We start from the raw sequence: 24,255 nt of genomic DNA, 5'->3' as shown, positions 1-24,255 counted from the left end.
CAACAGCGTCTAGATTAGTTTGGGACTGAATAACTGGGAGATGTGTGTACACCAGGGGCTGAGAATCCTGGGGGCCATCCTAGAATAGTGCCTACCACAACCCCCCAATGTTGAGATGTACCCAGTTAGATAAAGCATACCATAAAAAATGAAAAAAAAATCAAACAATTGCTTTTTTACTTGTTGCAATATTATTATTTTAGATACTTCACTCATTAACATGCTTCATTTGTTGCAGGCTAATAAAACTCCAAACTCTGAAAAGGTAATGAAAAAATAAAACAATCAAATCAAATCAAAGTGTAACCTGAGGCATGTCACCACTTTCAACATCTCAGTTTTCACATTTGTAAAGTAAAGGTGATAATATGATCTTTCCTACCCTTAAAGTACTTAAGAGTTCAGGCTCTGCATTCAGCAGGCCTTGGGCTCAACTCCTGACCACTAAAAACTAGCTGTGAAACACAGGGCAAATTACTTAACTCTTCCAAACCTGAATTCCCTACCTGTAAAATGAGGATAATAGTAGCATCTTCTTCATATAGTGTATGAATTAAGTGAAATAATATATGCAGAGTACTTAATGTGGTGCCTGTTACCTAGTAAGCACTAATTTAATGATAGTGATTATATTATCATTAAATAATAGATGAAAGTGTCTTAGAAAGTATGAAGAACTATTGTTATGTAACATATAATTGGCCGGGCATGGTGGCTCACGCCTGTAATCCCAGCACTTTGGGAGGCTGAGGTGGGCAGATCACGAGGTCAGGAGTTTGAGACCAGCCTGGCCAACATGGTGAAACCCCGTCTCTACTAATAATACAAAAATTAGCCAGGCGTGGTGGCGCATGCCTGTAATCCCAGCTACTCGGGAGGCTGAGGCAGGAGAATTGCTTGAACCCGGGCAGTAGAGGTTGCGGTGAGCCAAGATCACACCATTGCACTCCAGCCTGGGCAACAAGAGCGAAACTCCGTCTCAAAACACAACAACAACAACAACAAAAGAAACAACAAAAAAAATTATTACTAGCTACACATAGAGAAGATACCATTAAACAGAAACTGTACACATATAGTGGACATGTACAGTATCTACACATATTATTGCATATTTATTTAATGCACCACCTTAATTGTGTAGTCAAAATTCCCATTTATCTGTCTCTGAACACATTCAGGTAAACGTATCAGTATATATTCCCAAGATAAACATACTACAGAGAATTGATAACCATGTTTGAAAAGATGAAAGGTTTTTGTATGGACTTAGTAACCGGAATCATAACCAGTGGATGAAAATTACAGAAATGTAGATTTGGGCCAAATGAAATGAAGAATCTGCTAACATTAGAGGTTACCAAAAAATTGATTGGATAAATACTAAACTCCATGTCCTTGAATGACCATTTATTGGTGAAGTTTATAGAAGGAATTCATCTATGAGATATGAGGCTTGAACTAATGACCTTTAAAGTTCCTTCCCACTTCCAGATACCATCACATTGGGGATTAGATTTCAACATATGAATGATTTTGAGAGAACACAAACTGTCCATAGCACCAGAAAATTCTAGTTGTTACTGTTGAGTGTATGTGTATGTGTATATTAGCCTGGTGATTGATATTTCTATATAAATATTTGCTGTTAGATTGAGTTTCAAGCATTTAAAAAAAATAAAGATGCCATGGGTGGTGGACAAAAGACATCTTCTCAAGTTTGTGACCCAGAATAATTTTTTGAAGGATAAAGTTCATTATGTCCTTATTCATTTCTCTTTAGATCACACCATATATACTTAATGTTTTGAAAAACAAAATTATGCTTAGTCCATATTGTTAGAAGTATACCTCCAACCTTGCTCCAAAAAGCTCCACATCTGTTTCACAGATTCACCATTTCTAGTTGCTTTAGAAATTGCCATCACTTATTCTCTTTATGTGTCAGGCTTGCAGTGCAGAAAATACGACTTTCTACTGGTAGACTAATTGCATTTCAAGATTTGCTTTGTGGGTATTTTTCAAAGTTCAGCTTCTTGGTGGTATTTATTGAAGTGTTCCAGAAACTGTTTTACCTACATTAGGCCCAGGACTCATAGTTATGCACTATGTTGGAAATGAATTTTAGATCTTAATTTTGTATGTAAATGTACCTTGTATATGATAGGTTATATGTTTTCTTTTAATAATTCCCTCTTATTTAAACAAAGTAATACATATTCGTTGTAGAAAATCATTACACAAAGGCACAAATAAGGCACAAACCTCTTATTATTATTATTATTTTAGTCAGCAACAAAAGATGCTCGCCGTAAATCCTTTGTGAATATTTTTCCAGAATTCTCCATACACAGAGGTATACACATGTGCATAAATGACTGACATGAATGGGATTATTCTATACACAGTATTCTGTAACATCTGTTTTCATTTAACACTTTATGAGCTCTTTTCATGTCAATGTATATAGAGACTTACCCCTTAATAACTTATATAAACATGCTGCTACTGTCTGCTAGTATCCTTTTGTTTGTGTGTTTTGCTAGTATCCTTTCCTTGAAAGCACATCCACTGAATATTCTATGCAGTCCTAGCAAGGAAGATAACCACAGTAGTCTCTCCTGATTTGGCGAGTGGCAAGGAATCAGCTGACCCAGGCCTAAACAAATGAGAGTTCTGTATGCTCCTAGCTAGATGGGCCTTCTAAGACCAATTAACATCCTCTCTGAGATTTAATATATAAACACTGACAGAGAAAGTCTCACTTCCTTTGGGACTGAGAGTTATTAAGACATTATAAGCTAAAGTTCCTTGTAGCCATCTTCACTAACTACAAGAAGGAAGTTGTTTGCAGTAGGAAAATTGAAGCCAAAGCACAAGAAGAAGCAGATGGACAGAAAGAGAGAGCATATTGATATATCTTGGGCCCTGGATCCAGCCATGCCTGAAGCTACCACATCTGGACTACAGTCAGTTCTGCTATAAAGGGGCATGGGCATTCCTAAAAATCACTCTGCTATGCAAAATTGTTCAATAAAAACCACAAGGCTTATGGGGAAAATGGGGTAGGGGCACAACGTTCAAAAATTTCATCAGTGATATATACACAAAAAGATATGAACCTAATAAAAATGGCAGTACCGTTTTACACATGTAAAATGATTAGGAAATACATAAATGCTACAATAAAGATGGCACTTTATTTTGAAAAAGACCTGAAATTTGCTTGTGGAAGTAGGTATCAGAAGGGTTGCAGGTTGTAGACCAGGTACAGTGGCTCATGCCTGTAATCCCAACACTTCGGGAGGCCAAGGCAAGAGGATCACTTGAGGCTAGGAGTTCAAGACCAGCCTGGGCAACATAGTGAGTAATATTAAATCCTTTCCTGTCAACATTATGTCTCATATCACCTAACACTGTAAATAAAAAAATATTTTTTCCTGAGTTATCACTTTAGCTCTTGTTTGTAACAAAAGGCTACTTGCATTAGGATGTACTTGGAACACTGATGTTCTGAGTGACTCATTACCCTTGGGGTTGAGGCAAAATTGTCCTCAAGGATGTTGCCAGTTTGTGTTATTCTTGCCAAGAGGAGAGAATGAACATCTCACAGATAAGTTGTTCCATACAGTGGCTGTGGCATCTAGTCTTTGGAGAGTAGAGTACTTGCTATGCAGATAAGCAATTTAGTTAAGCATAAAAATTTTCCTTAAACCCACCTTACCCTTAGATCTATGAAATTTTAATAGTCATTGGGAATGAGCTAGGGAGGAAAGGTTTTATTCTTATCTACACATATGATTTTGCAGCATCATATGATCTGCTGAAACCATTTAATTTGAGGGTATTTTTAGTTCTGAGGTATCCTAGAAAATAGTATCTTATGGACCAAGGATCTGCAAATTTTTCTGTAAAAAAGGCCTGATAGTAAATATTTTAGGCTTTGTGGGTCACACAGTCTCTGTCCCAGCTACTCAACTCTGCCATGATAGCGGCCATATGTAATACACAAACAAATAGTCCTGGCTATGTTCCAACAATATGCTATTTACAAAAACAGAGAGTGGGACAGATTTGTCCAGTGGACTATAATTTGCCAACCTCTGCTTTGGACCAATAGTTTTTCATTTGTTCTTTTTTTTTTTATTGGGCCTTAGGACAGTCTCTGGAGATTCAAGGAAGGTCAAACAGACAGGGACCTCAACTTTGAAACCTGTTTCAAATACAGCAGTTTTTATTTTGTATACTATATGGACTTTTGCATAAAATTAAGTTTGATTAAGGTTCCCTTTCTAATACAGAGAAAAGCTTCAAAACCACTGCCTTGGATGATACTTAAAATCTGCTGCTTTAAAACTCAAGAACTGATATTTCAGGCGAAATAAACACATCTTTTACATTTTTAAAAGTGATGATGGGCAGTATTTATATGTGTTTTAACGTTTCCAGCAATTCATTCTAGCAATTGGCTTTCTCATGCAATTGATAAAAGCATTTAAACAGACAACTTTAAAAGCTCTAAAAATGTTACCAGTTTATCATTCCTATTCATTTTGCCTTTTTCTAAGTATAATGTTTAAGGCAGCTTAAAAGGTCCAAGATACGATATATTGAACAAAAAAAAAAAAAAAGCACCAAACTAGGACTCCATATTTGTCTCCACTGCTAGATTATTAGCTCCTTGTAGGTAGAAACTTAAGTTGTCTTTTTCTGTTTTGTCTTTGTTACTATTGCTGTTGTTTTTGAGACAGGGTCTCGCTCTGTCGCCCAGGCTGGAATGCAGTGGCGCAAGCTCAGCTCACTGCAACCTCCGCCTCCCGGGTTCAAGCGATTCTCCTACCTCAGCCTCCTGAGTAGCTGGGACAACAGGCAAGTGCCACCATGTCTGGCTAACTTTTGTATTTTTAGTAGAGACAGGATTTTGCCAGGATGGCCAGGCTGGTCTCAAACTCCTGACCTCAAGTGATCCGCGCATGTCCACGAATCTCGGCCTCCCAAAGTGCTGGGATTACAGGTGTGAGCCACCGCGCCGGATCTAGTTGTCTTTTTAATCTATGAATTGTCCTTAGCATCTAGAACACCCCATGACACCAAATTGTGTATGTTTACTGAACTGAGCGACTGGTTTCCATATACGGAATTTTTGTGTGTGTGTGTGAGACAGGGTGTGGCTCTGCTGCCCAGTCTGGAGTGCAGTGGTGTTATCTCAGCTCACTGCAGCCTCAACCTCCTGGGCTCAAGCGATTCTCCCACCTCAGCCTCCACAGTAGTTGGGACCACAGGCACATGCCAGCACACCCAGCTAAATTTTGAAGTTTTTGTAGAGACGGGGTTTCACCATGTTGCCCAGGCTGGTCTGAAACTCTTGAGCTCAAGAAATCTGCCTGCCTTGGCCTCCCAAAGTGCAGGGATTACAAGCGTGAGCCACCGTGCCTGGAACTAACACCTCTATCATATAGAGAAAACTAATCTTTTTTTTGGAAGCCATAAATTCACTATCAGATAACTAGGGAGATAATACATTCAGGTAGTTACATCTTTCCATAAATATATCTTTCCCTACCTTATATCTTGCATATTTCCATAATCCAAAAAGAAAACAAAAAAACCTATCTTAGCAAAACGTTTTTATTTTTATTATTTTTTTTTTTTGAGACGGAGTCTCGCTCTGTCGCCCAGGCTGGAGTGCAGTGGCCGGATCTCAGCTCACTGCAAGCTCCGCCTCCCGGGTTTACGCCATTCTCTCGCCTCAGCCTCCCGAGTAGCTGGGACTACAGGCGCCTGCCATCTCGCCCTGCTAATTTTTTGTATTTTTTTAGTAGAGACGGGGTTTCACCGTGTTAGCCAGGATGGTCTCGATCTCCTGACCTCGTGATCCGCCCGTCTCGGCCTCCCAAAGTGCTGGGATTACAGGCTTGAGCCACCGCGCCCGGCCAGCAAAACGTTTTTAAAAGTTAGTACTTTGAGTTACATTTTTATATCTAGGAAGTTAATTAACATGTTTAAGACACATAAAACCTAATAATTTTTAGGTTTGACAAGTCATACCCTCACAAGGATCCACAAATCCCTTGTCTCCAATTCTGAAGCCCCAAAAGCTCTGGAAACCAAGTTTCTGGGGTTTTATAAGTAATTTATTTGACAGTCAAATAAGTCTATCCTAAACTTATTTGGCAGAAGCGTCTGACTCAAACTGAATGAGGTTATTTACTTGTATTTATTTATCCCGTACGAACAATCATGTATCTTGCTGCAAAAATATTAATATATTTGATCATGCAGTGTTTTCCCTAAACTCCCTGGGGTATTATAGAATATACAGTATATGACATTTGGTTTTTACCGAAGTCCACCAGACCACAGCAGACCTTGCCCTGATTGCTTGACAAAGTCTAGAGCCCCTTTCCAGCCTCTCTGAGGCCATACCCCTGGCTCCAATCCAGCCTTTTCTTGAGTAGTAATTGAGGCTGCTCGAACAGCTCAAAATGCCTATCATGACGTCAGTTGGAGAAACAAATATGCTGTGTGATCATATTGAAAGTCAATGTTATCACCTTGATGGTCAATGACCCGTGGTTTAAGAACATTTCGGTTTTTTAAAAAGTACCTTTCTATTTTTATCACCGGACGCTGGGCAGTTGAGGATCAGAATTAAGCCATTAGCTCGTAGGCTTGCAATGATATCTGCTCAATAAATATTTACCATTTAGCTGACGCACATCTTAGGCAGTAAGAACTTCTCTCACATTGTGTCGGCAGCGACAGACATGTGCGGAGAAAAAGTAACCGGAGGCCTTATACTGGCTCAGCTCCAGCAATAAATCCATCATTACTCCATGGAATTGGCACACTCCCCGGGTATATCTCAAGGACCCCACCCTCTGGCAGGCAGGATCGTATCTAGGGATCTCAATTAAAGATCTCGTAGTCAATAAGGGCGAGTTATTCTAGTAACGCCAGAGGCGGTGGACCTGCCGACGCCCTAGGGTGGGACATTCCGGGCTTGGATAGTAAGACATCGTAAATATACGCCAAAATGTCCACACCAACGTTTCCCGAGAGCATTTCTTTACAAGAAGAAGACCGACCCAAAATCATTCCTTTCAAAATTCGTCTCTTTGGAACTGCAGTTAGGGAGTAAGACGTTATGACTGACCCCACCTACGTCGGGCGCGCGCTCTCAAAGCCCGGGCACCAAGCTGCTAGACTCCTCCCTTCGGGAGGCTCAACCCCTCCCTTCTCGGCTACTTCCGTCCTCACCGAACGCCCTCAACGCGCTTGCGCCGTTTTGATAGGCTTCCCGGGCAGAAGTAATCAGAGCGCTGCCTCTGTGGAACCGCCCCCGCCACCTCTTCGCCCCGCCCACGTGTTACCGCCCCTCCCGAAGTCTCGCGAGGGTAGGTGCGCGTCGGTATTTTGCGGGCAACTAGCTCTTCCAGCTGCTGTAAATTGCTGCTGCGGGAGAAACTGGAGCCGCTGTCGCCGGCGCGCCCTTCCTCCCCCACTGCGAAGAGCCACCGCCTCTTTTGCGCTCCTTATACACCTATCACTGGGAGCGGTGGCAGCAACAGTCCGTGGACCCACGGCCGCCTCTTAAGGCGGCCGCTTTGCCGGTCATTCCCGAAGCCCGGCAACTGAGGGCAGCCACCTTTCCTTAACAGTCTCCTCTCTTCAGATCGTCTGCTCCCTCAGCCTCGCCCGGGACCCACTTCCCCAGTCTCGCCCGGGTGGAGGTCGACGAGGAGGAGACAAGAGTCACCCTTCCTCCAGGCGGCGCCGGCCCCCTCACCCGCGGGTGTGTCCTATAAATGGCGTCGGAAAGCGACACCGAGGAATTCTATGATGCCCCTGAAGATGTGCACCTAGGGGGCGGCTACCCCGTGGGGTAAGTAACTGCAGCTGTGGCCAGGAAGCCGGGCATCCCAGGCCCCCCGCATCTCCTGTGCCTTCCCCCTACACCCCTCCCAGGTCCCGCTGTGTCCGCCACCGCTGTTCCTCTCCGTCTCACTGAAGCGCTTCAGAACCCAGACCTGGGGCTTCTTAGGGTGGGGTGACGCGGAGAAGGGGGAGTCACCCACCTCGGGCAGCCTCCCGGCCGTTTCCCTGCTGAACGGTCCCAGGGTCTCTCTCGGAGCCCGTTTCTCTTCTGATCCAGCCTTCTGTGAGGGGCAACAGCTTACGTGCCTGAGAGTCGGAGATTTGTATCTTTGGGGTTCTGAGCTTACCTTTCAAACATCGGTTTTGGCCTCGGGGACCGTAGATTAAAGGAGCAGTAACAGGAGAAATGTAACTTGTAGGTTTTTATTCTCCCGTTTACCGCTAACTTACCTATTCACTTCAGAGGTGGCTGTAACTCTCCCCTATTTGCCGTCCTCTTTTTCTTGCACACAGCGAAAATGAGCCGGGGGGAAGGTTGGGTATTTGCTTAAGAAAGTCCTGTAGCGAATGTACTCTAGATCAACAGTGTTTTATTAAAATAACACCTTGTCATGAGTTAAAGGAAATCGAATACACGGTCCCTATTAGGAAGAATGCGGTCTAAAAGGATGGCCAGACAGAAGAAATGTGCACAACTGACTGCAGAGGGACAAACAAGTGCTGAGTAATCTGGTGATTGGAAGGAGAGCCCCAGCTTTGTGTTCTTTATCTAATTCTGCACGATGTTTTAGTGGTGATTAATACGGGTGATTCTGAATAGGAAGTACAGTAGTTGGAATGCTCGCTTGACTAGGACTTGTATTTACTTACCCACTTCTCCACTCTTCAAAGTTGGAGTAGTGCTTTAAAGCGATTTCGCCGAACTCCCCTATGAATGTACGTGGAAGTAGAGGCAGTGAAATATATTTTCATGCTGTAAGAACTTGAGGATTGGTAAAATTTGTATGTTAGTATAAAGGACTAATATGGTTCCAGAAGTTCACTGCCTTCAATTCTCATACTTACTCCGTGGGAGAAATACCCCCTGTGATGCAAGTATAGTTAGCCATGCATGCTAGAAGTCATTCTAAAAACTAATGTGTGTTTATACACAATATACACCAAAAAGTTACAGTAATAAAATCAGAAAGCAATGTACTTTGGTAGATTTCAGATATGTGTCTTTCCAACAACCTTCATGTCACTGTTGTGGGATTTTGGGGTGGCAATGGCCAATCTTGAGATGGCACCGAATCTCCTTCAAGTTCAATATCTGAGACAAGTTTAGAGCTAAGTGTAGATGATAGGAAATACATTTGGGTTTTGAAATGTATTGGATTTCCGTGAAATTTAATTTTTTTGTGTGTGGTTTTCCCTTCACAGTAATGAACTGACAATTCAGATGAAATGAGAGACCAAGTCCTTTGGTACTTTTGTGTGTGTGTATTGGGGTGGGGGAGGGAAATCATCAGTTTATGAGATGATCAGTTTAGAACTACTCTGTGGATATTGTTTCTTTCCATTGAGTAAGTTTAATTTCAAAGGACGCAAGTTATATCAGGACCTGTGTAAACTGTCTAGTCCAGTACCTGGGCACAGAGAAAGCATTCAAAGTGTTCATGCTCGTCTCCTTCCTTTCTTGGCATTGGCATATTTATTAACTTTACACAGAGCTTACTTTGGGAGATATATAGAACTTGGAGCTATTTTACTTATCTAAACCGGATGAGTCATTTTGACAGAATTGATAGAGTCACTTCTTCCCTCATGAGATAATATAGCTTCTCAAGCACTTTGATCCTCTGATATTAGGTGAAGACTAAAAAAGTTTCTTGGAACTCAGCTTTCTAATTTTAACTTTAACCTGCCCAATTACTAAGTGTGTTGAGCTCTATGGATAAAACTACAGGGTCAGTTTGTGGATTTCAGGGCTCCTTTCTGTGTTAGAGGATTGGAAAGAGAATAGACTAATCTGGAGAATTGCATCTGAAAAGAACTGGCAGCACTGAGAGGGTAGAAAAAGGTTAGCATCATTTACATTTTCCTCTATCCTTTGGTGAAGGTTGTATCATTTGCATAAGACACTATGAGGAGATCTGGGTGGGCAATTTATAACCTGGAAATGTAGTGAGAAATCTTGATTTGTGGAGACAGATTGCATTACTAGATACTGGTCATCAGAAATATGTTCTGTTCCTTGATATGATCTGGAGTGGCAAACTATACAATTTCTAAGGTTAATAGACGGAATTTGGGCACTTCAGAAATGTTCCTTGCTGTTGTGTGTTTGGGAGTACACAGACTATGTCAACAAATTGTAGTAAACTGAATAGGCAGTGGAGACTTATCTCGTGTTTTGTTAATTAGCACATTCCTAATACACAGGCTGTTAACTAAAATTAATTTATGTCTTGCATTTTCCTTCCAGTGATGTCTTCGGCTTTATTAATCTACTCTTTGAAAGCAAATTTAATAAGAATCAGCCCAGTTTTTTTAGAGACTTTTAATTCCAATATAGCCTACTTTTCCACAGTGGCAGATCATCTTCACTTGCCCAGCTTTGCAATATATACCGTATTTATAATGCTTTTTTATGGATATTTTAGGTCAGGGTTTCTTTATTATTTTCTTTTTTCTTTCTTTTTTTTTTTTTTTTTCTTTTTCAAGACAGGGTCTCACTCTGTTGCCCAGGATGGAGAGGTGGCAAGATCATGGCTCACTGCTGCCTCAAACTCCTAAGCTCAAGTTATCTTCCCACAGGTGCATACCACCCTGCTCAGCTAAAGGCTTTTTTAGAGATGGGGTCTTGCTATGTTGCCCAGGCTGGTCTCAAACTCCTGGCTTCAAGCAGTCCTCCCACCTCAGCCTTCCACGGTGCTGGGATTACTATCAGGCATGAGCCATCTCACCAGGGGCAGGTTTTCTCATTTTTATCTTCATTTTTACCTTCATTTTTATGTATGAGGAACTTTTTTTTTTTTTTCCGAGACCGAGTCTCACTCTGTCACCCAGGCTGGAGTGCAGTGGCGTGATCTCTGCTCGCTGCAACCTTCACTTCCCGGGTTCAAGAGATTCTCCTGCCTCAGCCTCCTGAGTAGCTGGGATTACAGGTGTGTGCCACCACGCCCAGCTAATTTTTAGTAGAGACAGGGTTTCACCATGTTGTTCAGGCTGGTCTTAAACTCCTGACTTCATGATCCGCCCACCTCAGCCTCCCACAGTACTGGGATTACAGACGTGAGCTGCGCCTGGCCTAGGAACCTTAGACTCAGAGACGGTTAAGTGAATTGTCCTAGGAGAGAGCTTTTAAGTGGCAGAACTGGGATTTGAAACCAGCTCTTCTTTTTTTTTTTTTCTGTGGAGGGCAGTGAGAGCAGGGACAGAGAGGTGGAGAGAGATCCTCCCCTTGTAGATTCTGGAGTAAAATGCTTTAGGACCAAGTTGCTGAATTTAACTGATACATCTTTAAAACCAGCAGCCCAAACTTTTTTGTTCTCTTGGCAAGAAATTCCACTTTCTTTCAGCAAAGTGTGTTTTCGTTTTGTCATAGGAATGTTGCAAGATCATACTCTATTGCAGCTAGAAGGGACATCTATCCAGTTAAACTCCTTCGTGTAAAATGTTGTGAAAACTGAAACCTAGAGAGAGAAAGGAACTTGTAAAAGCTGCCACAGCAAATTAATGGTGGAGCTAGGTCTAGAACCTGATCAGTTTGACTGTCTGGCGTTCTTTCTGCTACCGGGCTGTCTTTTGATAGAGCAGGAAAGAGAGGAGGAACTGTGTGGTATACTAGAAAAGAGCCCTGGACTGTGAGTCATTTATTTCCTCGTCTTTAAACTGAGGGGATTACACTCTTGAGAATCCTTCCAACTCTAAATGTCTTTATATTGAGGTTTAATAGTGTGCTTGTATTGATAAGCTTTTATTCTTGGTAAATCTTTCCGTGATCTTTTTTTAACCTTTTAGTTTAACTTAATGGTGTTTGGTACATAGTTCGAGACCCATAAATTTGAAATTAAGTATTCACTGGGTAAATTATATATGAGATGAATGCCCCTGCTAGCTCATGTGGTTTATACTTACACATACTAGAGGCTGGCACTGAGAACATGTTGTAAAAATAAATGTAACATTTTCAGCACTCTTTTTTTTTTTTAGTGGCAGCCAAAATATTTTTGAGGCCTTGGAAGAAGGATAGAATCATAACATTTTTAGAGTAGGAAGGGACTGGAGATCATTTTAGCCCAGCCTTCCCTTTTAACTGAAAGTGAAATTTAGATCTGAGAGGGGAAGTGACACATTGCTAATAAGGGCAGACTTGGAACTAGCGCCCAGGTCTCTTGATACCTCACTTATACCATGCTACCATGTCTGTGGACGGAGGGAAAGTATTGCTGGGTATTTCTGCGAGAGGTTTCTGGCACTTACCCTATTAGCTGGGCTCTTAAGATGATTTACTTGACTGTTTCTTCATACCTTGCCTATCAGAGGCCTTGAATTGTTGTAGAATCCTAAGTTTTGCCCACTAGTTTTCTCCAAGCCAGGGTGAAAAACAATGGCAAAATAGCTTGTCTAAGAACAGTGATTATTTGTATTATTTTATTCTTAGGCGTTTAGTTAGTATTAACTGCAGTCTGTCACATTCAGGTTGGAATAATGATAAAATGTTAAGTCATGGGAACTGAGACCAAACTGTCCTGAATAATTGTTAGGTCTGAAAAACAAAAAGGTGTGTAGCTGCCTTTGTTGAAAACTCAACTTCTCACTTTACTTAGGTGTCAGAAACATTTCTCTCTGAATTGAAAATTGATACAAATTTTAATTTAAAAAATATCTGTGCAATATTTATTATTTTAGGAAAATTTCCTTAAAAATGGCTGTTTGTTGAGGAGTTGACATTTGATCACAAATTTGATTACTGAAGGTTTTGTGAAGTGATAGAAATATATTTACCAATGCTGTTTTATCACACTCATGTAACATCATATTGAAGTGAGAAAAAAAAAAACCCTCTACATATTAATTAGTAAATTCAAGTTCTAAATTTAGTGACATACGGCCAGGCACCATTTTTCACGCCTGTAATCTCAGCACTTTGGGAGGCTGAAGTAGATGGATCACCTTAGGTTAGGAGTTCGAGACCAGCCTGGCCAACATGGTCAAACCCCATCTCTACTAAAAATACAAAAATTAGCTGAGCATGGTAGCACACACCCAGCTACTTGGGAGGCTGATTCAGGAGAATCGCTTGAACCCGGGAGGCGGAGGTTGCAGTGAGCCGTGGTTGTGCCGCTGCACTCCAGCCTGGGCAACAGAGCAAGACTCTGTCTCAAAAAAATTAAATAAATAAATAAATAAATAAACAAGTTATATTTAGTGACTTCCAACTGTCAATTGATAACTCATGGGGGTAGGATAGTCCATAGTGGCATGGCAATTTGGGGGCTCAAGCTGAATCTGTATGAACTCCTGTAAATTGAAAACTTTATTCTCTTCTTGTGATAATCTACTTCGTAAGATAGGACAGATAAAATTTGTTTTCTTTTTTTGCTTTTTGAGACAGGGTCTCACTCTGTCACCCAGGCTAGAGTGCAATGGTGCAATCTCAGCTTACTGCAGCCTCAACCTCCCCAGGCTCAGGTGATCCTCCCACCTCAACCTCCCAAGTAGCTGGGACCACAGATGTGCACCACCACACCTGGCTAATTTATATATATATATATATATATATTTTTTTTTTTTTTTTTTTTTTTTAGAGATGGGGTTTCACCATGTTGCCCAGGCTAGTCTCGAACTCCTGGGCTCAACTGATTGACCCAGCCTCGACCTCCCAAAGTGCTGAGATTACAGGTATGCACCACTGCACTGGGCCTTTGATTTTAAAAAATATTAAAAACCGAAATAGTTTTAGGATGTGAAGTACAGTGGTGGTCTTAAACAGAAAATAATTTCTAATTACTGGTATTTTAGACTTACTGTATAACCTTTACATTACCATACACATGTGTTTGTACTCTTCAGTTCATTGTTAAGACTTTGACAAAATCAGGTGAATTTGCCAGGGAAGCACCTTTAAGAGGCTGTTTGTTTCTTCCTCATACTCTGCAATTTTGGTAGTTACTTCCTGGGGTAGTATTAGAAGTGAAGGAAGGGAGTATAAAGAGATCATGCAGGTTGTGGTGATGGAGGTGGAGGAGGTAAAGGTAGCCCCAGCAGTAGGTATAGAGACCAAGTTACAGTGCTGCTTCCTGGGGCATGGATGACTGAGATACGACAAATCCCATCATTTTGATAAACATGTTCACAGCATGAATTAAATAACCCCTTCTCTAAGAGATTAATAACCTATAAGAAATACCTCAAATCAAAGTTAAAGTAACAAAAATTGGCCGGGCGCGGTGGCTCAAGCCTGTAATCCCAGCACTTTGGGAGGCCGAGACGGGCGGATCACGAGGTCAGGAGATCGAGACCATCCTGGCTAATACGGTGAAACCCTGTCTCTACTTAAAAATACAAAAAACTAGCCGGGCGACGAGGCGGGCGCCTGTAGTCCCAGCTACTCGGGAGGCTGAGGCAGGAGAATGGCGTAAACCCGGGAGGCGGAGCTTGCAGTGAGCTGAGATCCGGCCACTGCACTCCAGCCTGGGTGGCAGAGCAAGACTCCGTCTCAAAAAAAAAAAAAACAAAAAAAAAAAAAATTGTAGGTACTTTATGATGTCCTACTGATACTTAGCTTGAATTGATAAATAACCTATGTTTCTCATTTCTATCCATAGGCTAGTATCTACAAACTTTCACAAGGTCTGTTCCCCTCTCACTGTTGGATATTATTCAGCTAACCAGCTACTCTTCAGAGTGAAACTCTTCTATTCTCTTATTTCAAACTCAGCAGTCTTTGTGTTAGTCTGTCATCTCATGATTCAAAACCGAGGAAAAAGCACCTACAACATAATGTGGGCCTCATACCTGATGGCAACCCGGGTGTTTTTCCTCAGTCAGTATACAAATTTATCTTGGTTACTATAGCAACCAGTCTATCAGTTATTCTTCTAGCTCTTTTGCCTTCTCTCAGATACTAGGATTACCATATAATCAGGTTCTGCCAGAGCACTTCAGGTCTTAGAGTTCTATTACCAGCGGCAACTGTCTGGCAGTTCACAATTTGGCATTCCATCAGAGTCAGTTGTTTTTTAAGTCCACAAAACCTTTTTGTCTCCAAACCTTTTTAAACATTTTCAACATATACAGTTTAACAAAAACATGTTTAGGCAGCAATTTCCTCATACTAATTTTCTCAATCCAGTGTTAGTCATTGCCCTGAAGATTGAATGCATTGTATCACTGCATCCAGTAGCCATCCCTTTATAATAACAGGTAGAATTGATTTCCAGATCGAGGGTGACCATTTACGAAATATATTTGCAAATGTGATTTTAGACTCAGTATCATCACAAACTAGCTAAAATGACTTAAAAGCATCTTGATCATTAGCAGCTACCAAATAACCCAGCTTTTAACAAAAATGATTTCTGTAGGTTGTAGAAAGAATGTTTAGCCTTTAGATTAATTCATTTTAATTTGAGAAAGCTGTTTAGAAAACTAATAGGAAGTGTTATCTTGCTTTTGTAGCCCTTGAATAAACAGGAAGAGAACAGTAAAGACTGAATAGTTGTATGGGTCTTTATTTTTTAAAAGCCATATGTCTTTCATTTTTTAAATATTTATTTGACTTTTTTAACTCTTAAAAGCCTCAGAATTGATGTAACTAAAATAGTTTTAAATTATAAATATGTTTACCTGTTCTGCTCAAAATAAGGATTGGCCAGGTACAGAAGCTCATGGCTGTAATCCCAGTGCCATGAAAGGCTGAGGTGGAGGGATCACTTGAAGCCAGGAGTTTGAGACCAGCCTGGGCAATGTAGCAAGACCTCATCTCTACAAAGTTTTTAAAAGTTGTAGTAGGGCATGATGGTGCATGGCTGTAGTCCTAGCTGTTTGGGAGATTGAGGCAGGAGGATTGCTTGAGCCCGAGAGGTCAAGGTTGCAGTGAGCTACGATCACGCTACTGTATTCTGGCCTGGGCAACAGAGCCAGACTCTGTCTCTTTAAAATAAAAGCAAAAACAATAAAACTATAAATTATGATAATGCTTCAAGGAAATCTTTAATTGTACAAATAGACTTTAGAGCGGTTTCACTTTCCCCAGAGTCCTGATCTTTAAACTTTTTCAAAGGAGGAGTCAGTTTTTAAAAAACTCTGAGGATGAAATATAAGATTTTTTGAAACTTCTAAGGGAAAACTTGAATGGTTTTTTTTTTTAATTATTATACTTTAAGTTCTGGGGTACATGTGCAGAACGTGCAGTTTTGTTACATAGGTATACATTGAATGGTATTTTCTAATAGGTATCCTATATAGAACAAGCCATACCTGTAACAAGCTATCTATATCTGTATAAAACCTACTTGGCCGCTACTAATTGTAATAGACTATTCCAGTACAAAACTCATTGAATCGTGGGCATTCTTATGAACCACAGATCAAACTTTCTAGAGAACCTATAAATAGTATGTAGTGCTATATGCAAACTCACTGTCTCAGAAGCAAGCATCCTGATTACTAAGCAAGCTCAAGAGAAGAGGTGGGAGTATTCTTTCTGACATTGTTCTTGAACTGGTAAGAATAGCTGTGGATGAACTTAATATCCACAGTCCTCTTAATTCTGTGCCTGAAAGTATTCATCGGAATTGGAAGACTGAGGGAATCATCTTTCTGGTTATTAGCAGTGCTGTTAACAATTGAATTTTTTTTTAAATCTGTCTTTTAAAATATATTACCTATCCATGCCAAACTAAAATGGCAGGTGGATTGAACATTTCACTCAGCCCCAACTCCACCCCTTTCACTGCCAGCTTTTTCTTTCCTAGCTTACTCATCGTCATTAGTACAGAAATTTCCTAGTATAACTACTTCTTGTCCCTTAAAACTGAGAAGGGCAGTGATGGAAGAAATATAAAGGGTGGGAAACTTTTGGAAGGAGTAAGGGAAAAACTAGTTACATTGGATATGGTGGACAAGTTGATAAAGATTGTTTAGTGTTACAGGTGGGGCTTAGTCTTTGGATTAGTGAAAGAGAGGTGAGCAAAATGAACAGGTAGCTTGATAAAACTAGTAGCTTTGTGAGTGAAAGCAAGTAGGTTTGTCTGTATTTTGCAATCGGTATTTTATCTTTATTAGCTTGGCTTAAGGGTTAAGGTTAATGATTGAGATCAGTTCTTTTTCCTTTAAGTGCACGTTACTGTGCCTATTATGTCCCAGATCATAGCCCTTAGCTGTTGACTTTTAACCTTTGCCTTATTTCCCAGCATAGTCCACAGTTATGTGTACTAGCGCACACGAGGTTTAGTTGGGGTGGTGAGTAAGCATGCTCTGTGGTATCTACTGCTCTTCACAACTTCTTCTGCTTTTGAACTTCCTGGTTCTCTCCAATCTACAGTCACCCCTAACCACACACAGGTACCAGTTCCTATAAGAGGAGGTAGGTAAGGGAGCTGAGGCAAGGAGAGTGCTTTGGATGTATAGGATCTTCATAACTTGGGGACATCCTATACCCAGTAAATATTAAATGTTAACAAGTGAAACCTTGGGAAGTGTTGCCAGTTATCCTGCATTCCTATCAGTTCCTTGTTACCAACTTTTTTTCAGGAATGAATGTGTTCACAGTAAGAAAGAAATATTATAGTGCTACATGTTACATGCAAAGAACGATAACGCCGTAATGCTAACTAACGGTGGGCATTTGTTTTCAAAGTTCTTTTAAAAAGTTACTGTTTCAAACAATAAAAAGCAGTATTTTTATGCCCTTCATTTTAAGCTTTGACATAATTGATTACGGTATGGTAGCCAGGTCAGAAAATGACCTTGCTTCTGAAAGAGCTGGAATCCCAGGCACTGTTCACTGCATTTCAAAGGGTTATGTTCTTTGTTCCTAAGGGAAACCCCCTCAGGATGTGAGCCATTGCTGATTTGGGTTTCTGTGCCATGTCAAAAAGTCCTAATCCCAGATTTTTTTTTTTTAACTATAATTGTTTTATAGATTGTTGTCAGTTGCTTAGTTAGGCCACAGTACTGTATTGTGTTTTGTTTTTATTTTAGTATAACTGATTCATTTTTTGGCCACAAGCCTCTAACTAGAAACACAAATGTTTCTTTTTCCCTTTCCCTTCAAATGTGTTTTGTAGTAGTCACAAAGAGTGTAGTTATTAACATTTTCTACCTAATCAAACCTCTATTGGCTTTCAAACTAATGGGAAAAATGTATTCCTAATAGCTGGGTAATTACAAAAAAAATAAATGATTAGTAATTACTATTTAAGATATAAATAAGATTGAATAATTTTTAATAATAAATAGTAAAGGTCTTAAACTGACCTACATAGTGTGTTCTGTAGGTAAGCATTCTAGATAATTGAAGATTTTTGTAGAATATATATATCAAGTAATTGATATATATTTCTTTTTTTTTTTTTTGAGACAGAGTCTCGCTCTGTTGCCAGGCTGGAGGAGTGCAGTGGCACTCCGCCTCCCGGATTCAAGTGATTCTCCTGCCTCAGCCTCCCGAGTAGCTGGTATGCCACCATGCCCAGCTAATTTTTGTATTTTTAGTAGAGACGGTGTTTCACCATGTTGGCCAGGATGGTCTCAATCTCTTGACCTCGTGATCCTCCCTCCTCGGCCTCCCAAAGTGCTGGGATTACAGGCATGAGCCACTGCACCTGGCCTGATATATATTTCATTAGAAAAAGAATATAGAAGTAGAAATTCAAGTATATAAAGCATAGAAATTAAATTTAGAAAATAAAGTACTTAATAGCAAATTTTACTGAAATATATTTGAGTTTCTGTTATTCGTGGTATTGCAGGAAAACATGAATAATTAAAAGCTACCAGTTACACGACAGTCTCAGTTCTGTCATTAGTTTACAACTTTCTTTCCCATCAAAACTTTTATCAAAGATAATAACAGTAGGTTTTCTTTAATTTTAAAAAATAAATAGTTTGGTTTGAGTTTTGTTCCTCTGCTCATTTTTGGTGATGAGCAGTGAACTCAGAAGAAGAAAAACAAGAAATCTTGAAGTCTGTGTAATCAGTTCACTAATAGAATTTATCAATTTAAATTTTTAAAAAGGGGGGCTCATGACAGGTGCTTTAGAATGCTAATTTTTATTTAGAGGTTGCTGGCATTTACTTTTTAAAATAAGTACCCCACCAGGTGTGGTGGCTCATGCGTGTAATCCCAGCTACCCAGGAGGCTGAGGCAGGAAGACTCCTTGAGGCCAGGTACTTGAGACCACACTGGCCAACATAGTGAGACCCTGTCTCTAACATTTTTTTTTTTTTAAACTTAACCAGGCATGGTGGTATTTGCCTGTAGTCCCAGCTAGGTGGGCGTAGAGGGGGGTTACTTGAGCCCAAGAATTCAAGGCTATAGTGAGCCATAATCGTGCCACTGCATTCCAGCCTGGGCAACAGAGTGAGACCCTGACTCTTAAAACACACACAGCCAGGCACGGTGGCTCATGCCTGTAATCCCAGCACTTTGGGAGGCCAAGGCGGGCAGATCATGAGGTCAGGAGATCAAGACCATTGTAGCCAACATGGTGAAACCTAAAAATACAAAAAATTAGCTGGGCATGGTGGTGAACACCTGTAGTCAGAAACTAGGTAAAATGACTTAAAAGTATCTTAATCATCAGCAGCTACCAAATAAGCAAGCTTTTAACAACAATGATGTCTATAGGTTATAGAAAGAATGGACTTTAGATTAATTCATTTTAATTTGAGAAAGCTGTTTAGAAAACTAATAGGAAGTGTTATCTTGCTTTTGTAGCCTTTGAATAAACAGGAAGAGAACAGTAAAGACTGAATAGTTGTATGGGTCTTTATTTTTTAAAAGCCATATGCCTTTCTTTTTTTATATTTATCTGACGTACTTTTTTAACTCTTAAAAACCTCAGAATTCGTATAACTAAAATAGTTTTAAATTATAAATATGTTTACCTGTTTTGCTCAAAATAAGGATTGGCCAGGTACAGAAGCTCATGGCTGTAATCCCAGTGCCATGAGAGGCTGAGGTGGAGGGATCACTTGAAGCCAGGAGTTTGAGACCAGCCTGGGCAATGTAGCAAGACCTCATCTCTACAAAAAGTTTTTAAAAATTAGCTGGGCATAATGGTGCATGCCTGTAGTCCTAGCTATTTGGGAGGCTGAGGCAGGGGAATCGCTTGAACCCGGGAGGTGGAGATTGCAGTGAGCCGCGATCGCGCCATTGCACTCCAGCCTGGCTGCAGAGCAAGACTCCATCTAAAACAAACAAACAAAAAAGAAAAAACCACCACACCACACAGATTAGTACTCCATTTAATGTTTTAGGTAACTTACAAAATCATATTAATATGGCCATTCATGGTGTATCATGCCTGTAATCCCAGCACTTTGGGAGACCGAGGCAGGTGGATCACTTGAGGTCAGGAATTCCAGATCAGCCTGGCCAACATGGTGAAATTCTGTCTCTACTAAAAATACAAAAAGCTGGGGATGGTGGCACAGAGGAGCTCCTCCAGCTACTCGGTAGACTGATGCAGGAGAATCCCTTGAACCCGGGAGACAGAGGTTGCAGTGAGCCAAGATCACACCACTGCACTCCAGCCTGTGCGACAGAGTGAGACTCCGTCTCAAAACAAAACAAAAAAAATCTTAGCACTTTAACTTGATAAAGCTTCTATAATACAGCCTGTAGCCCAACATCTTGTTTACTTTTTCAAAAGTAACAGTGATCTAGCATGATTGAATTAGATATTGATTTTTCTAGGCAGGCATAAATTTAGTTATCTGTTTCTGTCTCGATTTTACTAGAAATTACTTTAAGTCATTAATAGATTTATTCTAACCTACTTTAACAAATTGGGACATTGTGATATAACTGCCTTACCTTGGTGTTATTGTTTTAATGTAGGTATTTATTGAATGGTTGTGAATGTGCAGAATAGAATGTTTTTAGTTTGGAATTCTTGAGTAGGCCCAGGAAAATGGTTTTCTCTTTATGTCAGTAAATACATTATCAAGCTGTTCCTTTAGGAATATGGCATAAATCTGCCCTACATATATCATTTTTGAAAAATCAGGTTGTCATTTTAGATAAGATATAGTTGTAAAAAGGTCCACTTGAAGTTTTGTAATTACCTTGTATGTGAACAGATGTATATTTCACAAAAAAGTTTCCTTTGATTTCATTAAAGATCATTTACAAATATTGCCACAAAACCTTTCAAAAAACATAGGGCCATTGTGCCAAATTTTCTATCTATTTCTATTAATATCATTGATAAAATAATTATTAGTTAATTTTAGATATATTCTGCGCTTTCATAGTATTTAAAATTTAAGTGTCCTTTCAAAAGGTAATAAAAGTAACAATTCACATCTTGAAGATTCAGTTAATTTTCTATTAGATAATTGTCATAACTATATTCTCAGCTTTTTGTGAATGTTGTCAATAAACCAGTATTGCTTTGTATCCAAGGAAATTCGAGTGATTTCTATTTTCTACTGCCTAGTTACATGACATTTTGGGATGTACTAGGAAAATCAGACTAATTTATGATTGCCTAGCACTTATTTTTTTACTGCTGTTTTTAGACTTTTCAGGTTTAGTTGGGATTATCACTTTTGGTAATAGTCAACTTAAAATATTAGTAGTCAACTTAAAATAGGACTGTGAGAATGAGAGTGGTACTGTTACAAATGATTTGGATTTGAAAAGCCAGCAGATGATTTTTCTCTTAGATGCCATTTCTTGAGTTTGAGTAGTACTGTCTTTAGGTTGAAGGTGCTTATATACATTTCAACTCCAGCGTACAGTATTACATACCAAAGTTTAAAAGCTGTGCACTTAGAGCAAGATTTAAGAACAAAGCAGAACAGTCTCTTGTTCTCTAAACTTGAAGTGTTTTTAATTTTTGGTTCAACCTAGGGTTGGTTTTGTTTTTATTTTTGTTTTTTGCTTCATTTTTTGTTTTCGTCATTTTTCTGCCTGGCCTCAGTGGGCCCAAGAAAGAGTTCTTGTTAAATGTTTTCTGAGCACCAGATACCCGATTCCCTGTTTAGACTTAGCACTTCAGTGTTGATCTTAGTTTGCTGTCAAATCTTACTGTTTCAACTTGCTGGGCTTTAGAAATCAAAACTCTTTAATTAGTTGCTTACTTTAATGACTGGCTAAGTCCTTATCTATGCTCATACCCTGTTCACCTCAAGGACCTTAGAATCCTAGCACCTTCTTGTACAGGCAAGCTATTCTTTGCTCTGCTTGATTCAGTTCCTTGGTGCACTGCTTAAGCTCATCTTACTTTTGTGTTTCCCTTATAACAAAGGATAGAGGGGGATAAAAACAAAATCAAGCTCTAGGGTAATTTCCTGGTGAACCTTTTGTAGTCACTTTCATGTAAGAAAAGTGTTTCCCAAGCAACCAGCTTTATTCTAGCTGACTCACTTTATACTCCCTCCTTCCATGTCATTGCTCCTTTTTACCTCTTTAGGAGTCTGTTAGGAATTTTGCAACCTGACAAAAGGCTTCTGCAGAGCCAACCACCTTTTTTTCCTCAGGGCCTGAAAAAAAAGTGAGTCTTCTTACTGACAGGAAAAGAAAAAGAGACCTTGTTAGTCAATTTTTTTCTGTATGTTCAGTTGTTCTGGTATATTCTTTTCATTGAGTATAATGAAAAGTCTGAAAATAATGGTTAAGTGTGAGATTGTTCTCATATTTCCTTTTTGTACTTTAGGAGGTCGTTCTTTGAGTTCCTAGTTGTTTAGTTGAATATGAAGCAGGTGGCAAATGTAGGTTTAGTCTACACACTGATTCCTTCCTATTCGCAGAATGGTTTGTGTGTTTGTTTTTAGATAATCTTCAGGTAGGGAATAGAAAAACACCAAGCCCAAGAGGCAGAAGAATCTGTCTATAGCTGATGAGTGAGAAACTAACTGTAGGATGGTTTATGGTCTCTGGCTCTTTGAAACCACAGAAATTTAAAGTTATTTTTAAAAAGCCAACTTGGCTGGGCACAATGGCTCATGCATGTGATCCCGAGTCAGGCAGGGAGGCCAAGGCAGACAGATTTCTTGAACCCAAGAGTTCAAGAACAGCCTGGGCAATGTGGCGAAACCCCGTCTCTTCAAAAAAAGAAATAATAATAAAAATTAGCCATATGTGGTGGTGCACACCTGTAGTCCCAGCTACTCTGGAGGCTGAGGTGGGAGGATCACTTGAGCCTGAGAGGTGAAGGTTGCAATGACCTGAGATCATGCCACACTGCACTACAGTCTGGGCAACAGAGACCTTGTCTCAAAAAAAAAAAAAAAAAAAAACTACGCCTAAGCACTTACACCATTATTTGAGTCCGGATTACTTTAAGGCCATACCACATGAGGGCTGAAGATCTGAGTTTAGAATTGGAAAAGGTGTTCCTATAATTGCCTGGAGAAAAACCAGTAATTGCCCAGAGAAAAACCACTTGCAGAAGCTATGAAGAACCAAGTTAGATTCCTACTATAGTCGGCCATGTCAGTAGCTGATTTCAAAATATGAGTTTTGCAGTAAGCCAGGCAAGACAGTGCAAGTAGCTTTGTTTGGGGAATCTAATCTATATGGGTTCGTAATACATACTTGTATTGGTTGCCATTCAAATCTGGGAGCTATTAGTGCTTCAGTTGTGGGAAAATTGTGAGATTATGCATTGACAGAATTGAGAAGCAAATTCTACTTCATGTTACAGAAGACTCATCAGATTTTAGATTGATATAGAAATAATATAACTGAAATATTTCTACTACCCTTTTTGTAAAGTGAGGAGACTGTTCTAAAGTGACTTTGTATATGTAATAACAATCCCTTTTTAATGACAAAATAATTTTAATTGATATTTATCTAGAAAGTTGGCTGTTGATGGTTATTTGACATATACAGATTGACCTCATTTTGAACATGTTGACTGAGAACAGTTTCAGTGATTATAAGTCAATTCACGTATCTAGAGATTTTGTCAATGTGTTACAGTAGCCATCTTGGTTTTGTGGGGCAATCTAAGCCAAAAATAATGAAGCTGTTTATACACCTTCCTGCTTTTTGCTGAGCATTTTTGATAAATGTACATAATGCCATACATACAGTATTTGCATTTAAGCCTATTCAGTGCATGCACAGTCTGGAAGAACTCTGACTGAATAGACACGTGTGCACATTTTTCCCCATTCAGTGAACACTAGTAAAAAATCAGATGAATATTT

The 24,255-nt window shown here is 39.8% G+C and overlaps 1 protein-coding gene across 1 annotated transcript in view; it reads left to right on the top strand.

Moving 5' to 3' along the window:
- The first annotated feature begins 7,307 nt into the window (after positions 1–7,307).
- WDR44 (WD repeat domain 44) overlaps positions 7,308–24,255 on the top strand; it is a 102,187-nt gene continuing 85,239 nt past the window's right edge. Inside the window, 1 exon segment of the mRNA XM_033201000.1 lies at positions 7,308–7,885. Within this exon segment, the coding sequence (XP_033056891.1) occupies positions 7,809–7,885 (77 nt within the window). The 5' untranslated portion in view covers positions 7,308–7,808.

Source organism: Trachypithecus francoisi, unplaced genomic scaffold (assembly GCF_009764315.1).
Source record: "Trachypithecus francoisi isolate TF-2019V2 unplaced genomic scaffold, Tfra_2.0 Lachesis_group6, whole genome shotgun sequence".
NCBI lineage: Eukaryota > Metazoa > Chordata > Mammalia > Primates > Cercopithecidae > Trachypithecus > Trachypithecus francoisi.
This window is presented reverse-complemented; position numbering and strand designations above follow the sequence as displayed.